The sequence below is a fragment of the Poecilia formosa genome, unplaced genomic scaffold (genome assembly GCF_000485575.1).
Source record: "Poecilia formosa unplaced genomic scaffold, Poecilia_formosa-5.1.2 Scaffold352, whole genome shotgun sequence".
Classification (NCBI taxonomy): Eukaryota; Metazoa; Chordata; class Actinopteri; order Cyprinodontiformes; family Poeciliidae; genus Poecilia; species Poecilia formosa.
The window spans coordinates 554,819-566,933 of record NW_006800291.1 but is presented as its reverse complement, the minus strand read 5'-3'; the positions used below and the strand labels follow the sequence as shown (position 1 = coordinate 566,933).

At 41.0% G+C, this 12,115-nt stretch overlaps 1 protein-coding gene across 13 annotated transcripts in view; it reads right to left on the bottom strand.

Annotated features, from left to right (window-relative positions):
• Window positions 1-12,115, bottom strand: part of agrn (agrin) — a 593,620-nt gene that overhangs the window by 27,520 nt on the left and 553,985 nt on the right. For 7 of the 13 annotated variants that reach the window (XM_016661973.1, XM_016661974.1, XM_016661978.1 and 4 more), the window contains 5 exons: window positions 10,547-10,663; window positions 8,536-8,719; window positions 6,598-6,685; window positions 5,930-5,953; window positions 3,038-3,070 (listed from right to left, as the gene is read on the bottom strand). In XM_016661973.1, coding sequence (XP_016517459.1) covers window positions 3,038-3,070; window positions 5,930-5,953; window positions 6,598-6,685; window positions 8,536-8,719; window positions 10,547-10,663 — 446 coding nt within the window. The remainder of the gene's footprint in view (window positions 1-3,037; window positions 3,071-5,929; window positions 5,954-6,597; window positions 6,686-8,535; window positions 8,720-10,546; window positions 10,664-12,115) is intronic. The other 6 variants (XM_016661975.1, XM_016661981.1, XM_016661986.1 and 3 more) reach the window with 3 other exon arrangements.

Here is a 12,115-nt window from a genome sequence, read left to right as displayed (position 1 = left end):
CCAGACCCAGACCCACACCCAGACCCAGACCCAGACCCAGACCCAGACCCAGACCCAGACCCAGACCCACACCCAGCCCCAGCATGTCTTCAGGTAAATGTCTGAAGTTGATCTGCACTGAGTTACTAGCAGTCGCATGAAGATGATTAAAACACCTGAAAATACATTCATCTTCATTTGCAGCAGCACAACCTTGCAATGATTTCATCCATTTGGTTTGTTAGAAAAATCCAACCTTTAGTTTGATTATTTTTATTTAAATGTGACTTTGTATGTTCAACTTTGTAGTAAATATACCGGAATGCTCATTTCCATCCATTGCCCCATAAAACAAACACAAGAAAAACATTCACACAGTTTCATAAATAAAAATAAAAAATACTATAAAAATAAAAACTACTTATAGAGTCAGAAAAACCCACATGACTTCACTTTGCCACACCAGCAGTCAACATGAAGTCGTTTTTCACACGTTCATTCATTCCAGCTGGGGTTTTCATGATCTGACGTGACCCAAGTCATGAGTTTCCAATAACAGAAGATTTAAGAAAACCTGTTTATGTTTGTCATGGTAGGACAGAAGAGACGTTTTTGGCAACAACTCATTGATATTTGGCTAGTTTCTGATGGTTGTTATGGAAACGAGACAAAAAGATGCTGCTCTTTCTGCAGTTCTCCAGCAGCGAGCTATGAAAGGGGATATTTTCTATTCTCTGTGCTGCTAAGATGAATATATTTATGTTCCATATTTGTCTCCTGTGGGAGCAGATTGTAATAGTTTACTAATTATGATTTTGAGATTATATGGGTACTAATAATCTTTGATTTTAACATCAATTACTTCTCATTTCAATGAATAAATGCTTTTAAATTAAAGGCTGGATTTTAAACTAAATCAGTGGGAGGTAATGCTGCTGCAGTAAAATATGTACTTGGAGGTAAGTACACATCATAACCAAGAATGCTCATAAATCAGCATTTTGTTATACATGATCTTAATTTATTTGCTGCTAAAATCCCTGAAATTTGGGCTGTGAGCCAAATTCTAACAGCATTCGGGTCGTTTTAAGGAAACGCAGACGGAGCTCTGAAGTAGCAGGTTCTGTTTCCCTGTTAGCCTTAGCAACACTACTGAGGCTAAGCTAGGCAGCCATTAGATCTCCTGCCTCTTCACCCCCGCAGCATTGGGGGAGGGGGGGGTGACGATAGCTGATTCCTCTATCCTTAAGAGGCTTCCACCGCCTCAGCTGTGCAGAGGAAACCGAAGCGCCTGGAAGCAGCCACCGCTGCATACAGAAACACTTAGAGGGAAAACGCAGCCAACGCAATCCTAATGTAAACAGGCGGATTCTCTGCAACTGTTCGCTCGTCTGGAACTGATTCTGCTACTTTCAAACGGCGTCTACACAGAAAGACAAAGACAGGGTGAGGAGGACGCATACAGCAACCGAGGATGGGAAAAAAAAACAGAGATTACACAAGACACATGAGGAGAGAAAGCAGCCAGCACACAGAACAGCAAACAAACGAAATGGGAAGGGAAGGGCGCTCTCCTGAATCAGGATACTTCACTATGAAACCAGCAAAATCTAAAACTCACCTCAGCAGATTCTTGCAAAAAAATAAAATAAAATAAAAATCAAGAAATCCATTTTTCCCCTTTACTTGGAAACCAATACACTCCTTATATCTACCTAAAGCTGCTGAGGTAAACAGATTTGAGAGCATCACATTTTCTTTTCTTTCCTCAAGGAGAGAAAAATAAACCTGAACAAACAAAAATGAAGCTTGGGTGAACCCGACTCCTGGCAAGCCCTCAAAGAGTTTACAAGGCCCAGTAAATCTCGCCAGAGCAGCTTGTCAGTGATAAGGTCAAGGTTATTAAAGGTGCAGAACGTACAATGAATAAAACAAGGCTGGCACTTTGCGCTCTGAATCCCACTGCACTGATTCCTGCTGCGATGCTGCTGCTTTCTGGGCATCATCTGCTGCTCACAGGTCCTCAGAGGGCACCCACAGTCTACCACTAGGTGGCAGTAGTGGTCAGAAGAAAACAAGCGACTAAGAAGCTGAACTAAGTTTTGTGCCACACAGTTACAGTCAGGAGTTACTTACATCAGGAACAAATCAGATGCTGATTTGGTCTTTTAGGACAGGATGATAATGCATCACATAACTTCAATAAATTTAAATGTATTGTGGATTTTGCAGAGAAACCAGATATTTGCAGGTATTTTCAAACTTTTGGCACCAATCTCTCTGACATGTTACCAGGATTTTCCAATCTGAGATGGTGGAGTTTGTTTCATTTTTATTTTATTGCACTGAGCCCGGCAGGATGGGAGGTGAAAGAGCGGACGGGCAGTTGATCAGCAACAGGCCTCTGTTATTGATCACATCATTCATACATGATATGATAAATAACAGCTAATTACAGAAAATGCTGACTTGAATTTTTTTTTCATTATTTCTGGCACCCTTGCTAGCATGGTGCCCCTATATGTCGCATGTAGTGCATACCCACTTTTCTGCACCACTGGTTACCATAGCAATATATACTAATTCAGGATCCACGATATATCGGCACTAACATCTTTATTGGCCAATTTCAGAAAATTATTTTAAATATCGGTCTGATAAATAAATCTGGGGCGATTTAAATCTGGGTTTCTCTGCCTCCTGCTGAAGGACAGACTGGTTGTAGTCTGTCCTACATTCAAACTTGTGCAGCCAATTATTATTTTTTAAAATGTATTGATGTTACATGCCAGTGCCCTGATTCAAATGTGTTGATTAAAGTCCAAAGTTAATCAGACATTCCTGCCCGTGAAGCAGTAGATATATGGATATGCATGTCAGGAGAGGCTGTTCGACATGTTAGAATATAAAAATGATAATTTTGTGACTTTTTAAATAGAACGGGAGTCTTCAGGCCTGTCAAAGGTCAAGGACGGGTTGTCTGGAGAGGAGCTGAGGGATGAAACAAAGGTGGCATACAAGTAAATAGGGCAAAGTTGAAAAGCTTTAAGAGACTCACCTCTGGTCTGACGGGTTCTCCAGAGATTTGGGACTTAAGGAAGCAGGGAGAAAGTCATGCAGAGGAAGCGCAAACAAGGACAAGGAAACAAGGAGGAGTGAGGAAGGAAGGGAGAACACTGTGAGCCCAGCGCCTCACAGAGGTCTCCCATAGAGACCCGGAGCTGCAAAAAGCTAATCTGCTGCACTCCTCCATCGACCGCATGGAGAGTCCAGTACAGCTGCTGTGGGATCACAGGAAGCACCAGCCCTGATAACATGGACGCTCCTCAATAAATGCAACAGTCAGGATGGATGAAATGAAAAATATCCTAGCTTTTCTTAAAGATAAAGTACATTTACCGTCAGCGACTGGCTTTAAAGTCAGCGTCCAATTATTGAGCAGCTCCTTTTTTTTTATTTATGACGCCGCACACCACAGTGCTGTTGCAATTACCTTCTGCTGAGAGATGAAAGCGCTACATGAGGAAAAATTGGGCGATTGTCAAAGAATGGGGTCAAGCACAGTATCAGATGAGTCACGTGTGATTCGCCAACCTTGAAATGAGTCTAGCGAATTGACTGTTCGAAGAAATAGAAACGGCGCCCAAAGGTGACAGTTTGACACTTTGGCCTTTTTACTCTCTACTTAATGGCCGCTGGAAAAAAACAAAAGGTATTCATTGTCTTTGTAAAATGAAATCCCGCTGAATTGGTTGGTTTGCCTTGATCCACGCCCATTGTGGTTGCTCTTAGCGACTGTAACATCTATTAAACTTTGACAGTCTGGCTCCAAGTGGCTAAGTGAGATTGAGGTCCAGGCTGCCCACTGTGGCGTGCTCTCCACTGGAGCTCTACTATACACAGGCAGATAAATCTGTGATTAACATGTCACAGCCATTCACTGGCGGCTCTGTAATTACTCAAAATTACAGTTAGAGATCTGGAAAAAAGAAAGTGATGCAGCACAAACTGTGGTGAGGACTGAGTTTTCAGTCGGCCTGATTGGAGCCGAGTCCCAACCCATCAAGCAGGTTAAGCAGAGTCTATTTCACTCATTACACTGCTAAGCTAACCATGTAGCTTCTCTTTCTTTAGTTGTTCAGAGGTAAATTAGTCATTTCAATGTGCTTTCTAAGGATTATATGTGCAAAACTAATTGTGACATGGAATGCAAAAAATATTCAATAAATTAGAGTAAGCGTCTGATGGATCTCGTTTGTCAGATTAAAATGACTTTAAAATAACTTTTTACACACATTTTTCATCAAGTCCACATTTCTGTTTATAGAAATTGTTTTAAAGTTTTTTGTAGGCGTGTGCATTTAGCATGTATCATGTATTGCAAATAATTTTATAGGAATTTTGATGTGTTGTCTCAATAAATTTCTATTGATTATGTTAAATAAAAAACAAAACTGATGGTATTATCATACATTTCATTTTTCCTGTTTTGTCCACTGAATCAGTGAATATCAGCAAATAAGGAAACACAATTAAATGCTGTTACAGCGACAAAGTAATATAAATCACACTTTTTAAGGGAAGTGGTGTCCTGACCATGCCTGTTTAGGAATGTTTTTCAAGGACAATGTTTGTGGTTGTAAAGTCATGAAGTTAGCTAAAAAAGAGGTTATAAAGAGTTTTTCTAATCAACATTTTTATTGTTATTGTAACAGAACTGCAAATTATAGTGATAAAATTCTTAGTCGATATAGCCCCCCCGTCCTAGTCTGACATAATATTCTAATTTTAAATGTCATGTTTTCATTAACTGTAAGTGGAAAATCATTAAAATTAAAACAAATAAAGGCCAAAGATCATTCTGTGTGTAATTATTCTGAAAAATGTGTTTCACTTGGTGATAAGTTCATTTACTGATTCCTCCAGTCAAACGTCTGCCTCACGGAGCAGACCCTCCACCCAGCTCCTCCAGACTAGTGGCAGTAGCAATTAGCAAACAGCTGGTGGAACTAAGTGTCTGCTCAGCTCATTATAGGAGCTGCTCCTCAGTGAAACGCTGGTAGAAACGGCTGTAAACGACATAATGAGAAGCATTGCTATGATGACAGACCAAAGGCAGACTGATGCAAAGAGCTGGAGCTTCTTAAAGAGACAGAGCCCTGATTTCAAGGCATTAAGTCAAGTTTTGTTTAAGTCATATTTGATATACAGCATTTTTTGTAACAACTGAAGATAACAGTTACTTTGTTGTACTATAAAATGGCTTTATGTGGCCATAAAGCACACAACATTCTTTAAATGTTTAAATCAAAGAATGTTCATAAGTTAGAATGGTCCAGTCAAAGCCTGGACTGTAGAAAGGCTTGAACGTTTTATGACCACAGAAACTCTCCATTCATTCTGAGTAAACTAGAGGTTGTGTTTTGTATCTTTAATCTTTCAGACTCTGCATGTGTAATGGGTCAGTGAAACCTTTTGGACTGGACTGTTTAACAGAATCCGTCTATAAGTTTTAAGTTTTAACGCGATGAAATTCAGAAGAGTTCAGCCGGTATGAACAACTCCGGTCTCCTCCAGCTTTCAAGCGTCCCTCATTCATTCCCACCTAATGCTACTCAGCATAAAGTGACTGCAATTCATTACATTTACAAACAACAGTGCATAAATTATTGCACAATCATGGCACGGCAATTCATTTTCTCTGGTTCAACACAAAGCTAATCATGCAGACATTCATGCTTCCCTTTGCACTGGAAAAAAAAACTGCAAATGTATCTCAAAATAATCAAATGTGTCAAATTAAATGATGGAAATGGAGTCTGCATGTGAAGAACAGACTGGATGACTCTCTGAATGTACTTTCATCTTTTTGTTTGGGTTAACTGATTAAAATAAAATGAGTTATTCTGTTAGTTGGGCTTGATCTGAACGCCAGACTGAGTTTACTTACTCTGGGATCTCATTGGTCAGTTGGCTTGAAAGGAGAAGACAGTGAGGGACATTCATATGAGACACAGACAGGAAGTGGACGTCAGATAGAGGGACAGGAACAAATGCACATTAAGACGCAGACGTGACTGACAGAGCCCTAGTTTTCACACAGCGCAGTGTTTGTGTGAAGAGCAGCAACCGTACGCCTGCTGCCTCATCACTTCTACACTTTATGCAAACCTGGAGGCAACCAAAACACAGAAACTACATTATCATCTGTGTCTTCAGGTTGTTGTTTTGTTTTTGTCTCACAAATCTTTCTCTTTCCTTCAGCTGACAGATCTTCAGCCTCCTGTTGGATAACAGAAATTGATCCAATCAGGATAATAAGTTGTGCGTTCCTGTTGTCCGGCGGCAGCGACTGCAGGGCGGAGAGGCGAGCCGGCAGCTCGGGGCGAGGCTGTGATTGCTAAGTGTCTGGCTAATTAGAGAAATCCTGTCAAAAGCGAGGCAGGGTCGCCCACAGACACAGAGAGAGATATTAGAGAGGCTCTTAGTTTCCCTGAAGCCCTACCGCTGATGATCCCATCACACTCACCAGGGGAGGAGATGGATAGACAAGACGGTTGTTTGGTTAATAGCTGCTACTGTGGACATGAAGCTTAAAAAGACGCTCTTCCTCCTCACCTTCTAGTCACGGCATTGTGGTACTCGATGAAGGTCCGTCCGTCAAAGGCGATGGCCTCCGTCTCTCCGGCCGACTTCTCGTGGATAGCTGGCAACAGAGAGAGAAAACACTCAAGAGGATGAGACCACACCGAATTGATGAAGAGCAAAGGGGTTGGCTGGATTTAATCACAGTGAGAGGGGATGGCGAGTGAATGCACAAGGTTAACGCGGAGGAACACAGAGATGATGAAAGGGACGGGCAATCCCGCTTCCTTTCATGAATATTCAGCTGACACTTTTAATCATTTTCACAGCTGATCTATTACTTTGATAGCAACGTAGTGCGGCGCCCACATAAAAGAGACATCATGTATAATACTGATATTATCTGATAGGAAGAACAGAGGTGTGACTGATGGAGATGAACCAGGATCCAACTGGCCTAATCCAAGCCCTGCTCATTTAAAATGATCCTTCAGGGCTTTGGAAATGTCCATCAGTTTGTTCCTACTTGATAAACACAAACTGCTTTTAACTTCAGGACAAAGACAATCTGGGTGAATGTCCAAAAGTCAGTTCCACATGATGAGTTTATATTTTCGATAAACTTATTGCCCCCCTTATAACTGACTGGATTAACCCTGGTGCTTCACTGCAGCAGTAACAACGTTTTCTATCTGTTTGAAGGAGTTCAGACCATTATGTGAAATATGGTTGATTTCAGTCTCTTTGGACGTTTAGGAGTGTGAACCCTGTAGTGGTTACTCCACTACAGTTGGATCTGAGTCCAGAAAATCTTTAAGTAGTTTATGTTTCATCCAGTCAGAGGTAAACTTTCTGGAGTGATGCTGGCTCTGTGAGCTGAAGGTCCAAACAGAAATCAGGTTGTTCTCCTTCAGTATCATCATCAGACCTCTGACAGATTAACCTCGGTTAATCGTTAATCTGTGATGCTTTTGTGGAGCTGTGGTTTAAATCTTTTCATTGTTCAGGCTTTAGATGGTGTTCTGGATGTTCTGGTTCTGGATTTCTCTTTGATTCTGCAGTAATCTCAGAATCCCGTCCAGCCCTGGGAAGGTTTGCCATCTTTTTCTCTGATCGTGAAGCTCACTGTGGTGGACTGGAGTCAAAGGTCAGTGGTTTTGCTTCTCATTTCTTCTTGAATTTCTTTAGACTGGGATGCTGTGTCTGTAATTCATCAGAGGGAAGAAACTGAACTACGTGAAAACCTGCAGCTCAGAGGGCAGAACGCTCCATTTTTCTGAGGTCTGTGGTCCATTCTAGTTCGCAAACTCTACATCTTTTTTCTTACAACCGTAAATAGCACCAACAATTGATGAAACTATGTTTCGCTCCAAACCAATAGGTGGACACATGCCTAATTCATATTTTACTTATTGCAACATTTCAAAAGTTTGCTTATAATTTGCATAGCAACTGAATGGAAAAATGTGATTTAGAGGTTTACACTATTCTCAGATATAGTTATATTAAACTGTCGTGAATTTTAATCAAACTTTTGAAATGTCCCAAAAAAAGAAGAAAAAAAAATCTTCAGTTTGGAGAGAACTGACAAAGCAAAGCAGAATGTAACTTCATCAGACACTGGCAGCAGAGGCTGCAAACAAGCATCTTAGAAAAATGTTTTGCTTTTAGAGTTTTGCTGCCTACTTCATACTATCAGTCTGGTACAACTGAGAAAAATTATTGATTCTGCAGGTGTGGCAGTAATCTGGTCTTGGTGAATAAAACTAAACCATAGAAATGTGGTTAATAACAGCTGTTCTATCATTTAACATGGAGGGTTGTTATACTTTCTCATAAGGCAGTAAATGTATAGCATGTATGCCATGTGTGCAGCATAATCTCCATCCAGTCGTCTGGATTCTGATCTCAGCTGGTCAGCGGGCTAAGATCAGGTGAGACAGAAATGCAGCACAGGAAGCAGCCACTCACCGTTCTGACACATGTCCCCTGAGAAGCCGCTGGGACAGGAGCAGTCGTAGCCGTCCAACTCAGGGTGGCAGCGGCCGCCGTTCTGGCAGGGCTCCTGGAAACACGGGTGGCGGTGAAACATGGCCACGTTGCTGGAGTTCAGGGCGTTCTCCTCCCGCAGGATGGGTGTGCTCATCAGCATGATCTGGAGGCAGAGGCACAGCTGGAGGTGGGACTGAAACGGCTCAGGTCTGTCCCACTGTCAGACATTTAATGAAGCAAACCTCACATTTCTGCTCCCATGTTTTAACATCTCACCTCTGAAATTCACAACCGCTGAAAAGGTCATGGAAATATGTTATGATTGTTCTTAAAATCCAAGAGGCAAAGTGAGAAACAAAAGTGAGAGGTAAAGAAGTTTATACCACAGGCTTTAAGATTGTATCTGCATGACATTATGAACCATTTAACACAAACGAATCCCAGACCTAAAGTCTGAGTCTAGTCCCAAATGTCTTGTCCAAGTCAAGACTCGTGTCCCAACCTTAGGTAGACATCAGGTCTACAGTCTTTGTCCTATGCAGTGTCAGACTCAAGTCCTTAAGACTGGCAGAAACTTTTTAATGTAATGCATGAAACTGAGCATTAAAACATGCAACAATAAATATGGTGTTAGATGGACATAAAATCTGATTGGAGCACAGAACATGTTAGACGACCTCAGCAAACAAACTCGGTTCAAACCTGAACGAGGAGAACATTTACTTCCCGTCAGAGTAAATTTAAAAGTTAATACCAAGTCTGATCATTCTGTGATAATCTATCACAACTTTTCAAAACATGTTCCACTGCAGAGTAGCCCAATTTGCAGCAGCAGAGAACAAGAGTTTCATTTAGTTTTGGAGAACAAGGTAGGCTTTTCAGTGGACGAGCTAGGCTTGGAAACTTTTTAAATGTTTTGATGCAGTGGGCGATTTCTAGGACAAATATAGGCAGCCTCTCTGCAGGGGGCGCAGGGTTAGCAGGAGGCTAAGCAGCAGATACAGAAAACATGTTTACAGCTGACAGAGGCGCATTGAGCAAGACCTGCAGGCAGCTACATATATAGAGAACTAATGCGGCACACAATGCAAGGTTTGGAACATACATTGCTTCTTAGAAGAAAAGTATATCTGAACTTAGAATGAGATCTGTTAAAATTTAAATACAAATATGTATTAAATTCTTATCATCCTTTGCATTTCAGCTGCTTCAGTTTCTTGTCTTTTATTGCAGCTTATCTGAACTTAACTCACAGTAAAAATGATTACAATCTATTTTCCTTCTATTACAACACCTTACAAAATGATTTTGTGTTTCTTTTGAATTGAGAGCATTCATTTAAAGGCCATTGAGTTTCTCTGTTGAAGGATCATTAAACTTAATGACTGAACACATCCTAGGATCTAAGGCAGGGGTTACAGTGAAGCTGCAGATACCATGTGTTTCAGACAATGCTTTCAAAGCAACCAATTAAACACCACATCAAAACTCAAATAAATGCCATCTTCCACGTAATTAACAATTCCCCCAAGGCAAAACAACACAAATATTGCATTTTGTTTCCAATTGTCTCAAAACCGTCAGAGAGGGGAAGTTTGCCGACAAGAACTCCTGACAAGTTCCTGCAAACAATTCCATCTAGCCCTTTGTTTTTGAACAGAGTTATTCTGGGAGCTCAGAGATGAGCTGTTTGCTAGAAAGCTGAGAGAAAGAAAAAAAAACCTGGAAATTTGTCAGGGAAAGATCTGAGAGCAACAAAATGGAAGGACTTCAGAATATTCTAAAATTAGCACTAGCTAATACTAATGAGCAGAGCCACTTCTCGTCACAGTGAGAGCTGATGATGGCAAAACGGCTAAAATCAGTCTGCTGTGGTCTGAGACTGCTGAAACCTTCTGGTCTGACTCCACCGTGGTTCACTGCCAGCCTCAGGAGTCACTGCAGTTCACGAGTCATTGAGCAGCAGATTGTAAAACCTTTCTTAGTTTACCTTCTGGATAGTTCCCTTGAATCCCTCTGTGAGTGCAGCAACTCTTGCTAGTTTGCTGTAATCGGGAGCGCCGCCGATGAACAGCGACTCTTTCAGGTTGAGATCTGTGTGCTTGTTCTGTTGAAAACAGACGGGACACAACAAATGTTTCAGAAGGTGAGACAGAGCTGACAGAGAAGATTCATTTCCATTTGAATCACTTCCATACCAAGTCAGGAGTTTGCTATTTCCAGAAAAAGACTTTAAGTGCTGCGATATGTGGTGGAAACCCAGGGCCTGTGACAAGTTTTCACACAACCTGGATTTCTTTTAGAAACGTTGTCATATTATAAACACTTCAATGTAATTTATTGGGATTTCATCAGTAACACAGGGATGCATGTAGTTGTGTAGTGAAGGTAAAATGATACATGATTTGGTAAAAACGGGAAAATAATCAACTGTTTGCAAAACTGCTGAAGAGTTCCCACACCACCACCATGTTTAGCAATGACACAACTCAAAATGTTCTGCATATAAAATGAAAAAGTTCAGAGCATCTTCATGACTGATAGCTGGCTCTCCTACCTGAGCTGCATGTCTCTGCAGCTGCTCCAGAGTCACTATGCTCTGTCTGTTTCTCTATTTCTCTTAGGTTATGCTCACACAGCAGGTCTTGATGCTCAATTCCAATTATTTTTTTGGAGGTCTTGTGACCGCAGTCATATCTGATGTATTGCCTTAGTGTCTCAAAGCGACCCGCATGTCCAGAGGAGCGCTGACGTCACACAGCAGCGCTCTGCGTATGGCCACCGCTGTCTATGGAGCCATTTTAAAGTTTATTCTAAAGTTATTCAACATCACAAGATGAAGGAAGCTGCTGAAGGAGAGCTAACAGTGAAGGCCTTTTGTGGAGCATCAGTTTGGATGATACACTGCAGTCACAAAGACATCCTTCATAAGTTCATAATCATAATGTTCAGCCATTGTTTATGTCTGAATTTAACATGTCTGGCTTCAGAATGATGCATGTCTCTCATCAATGATGCAAAGCCGGATAAATTTTGACATGATTGTTCAGACTTTAAAAATAGTTGGATAGATATCTGATTTAATAAAACAAAGAAGTAGGTGAGTTGATAAGATCAGGAGAAGCCAGACATGGGTCACATTTCACTACTGAGTGTAACTGTATCCAGGGTTTCCCCCAGAAAACTTGTTAAGCCCGGTGGTCAGGGTGCCGAGGTGGTCCACTGGTGGTCCACCGTGTTTTTGTATTAATAGATGTTAAGGTGACAGGAAATTTAAAAATATCACTCGGTAATTATATGTTACAGGAAAACATCGCCAGTGAAACAGTACTTAAACCCACAACTAGTCTTAAAAACAACTAATCACAATATAAAATTAAAATGAATATCAATTATTTGCACTTTTGTTTAATCCAAATTAAGTCAGCAGCTCCATCAGGTCCCACAGGGCTTCAGGGGCCCCATAAATGCTAATATTTTAACACAGACCACAGATACATGAATGTAACACTTGTTTATTGAGATGATCAATGCTGCTAAATTTGATTCAATTTCAGCA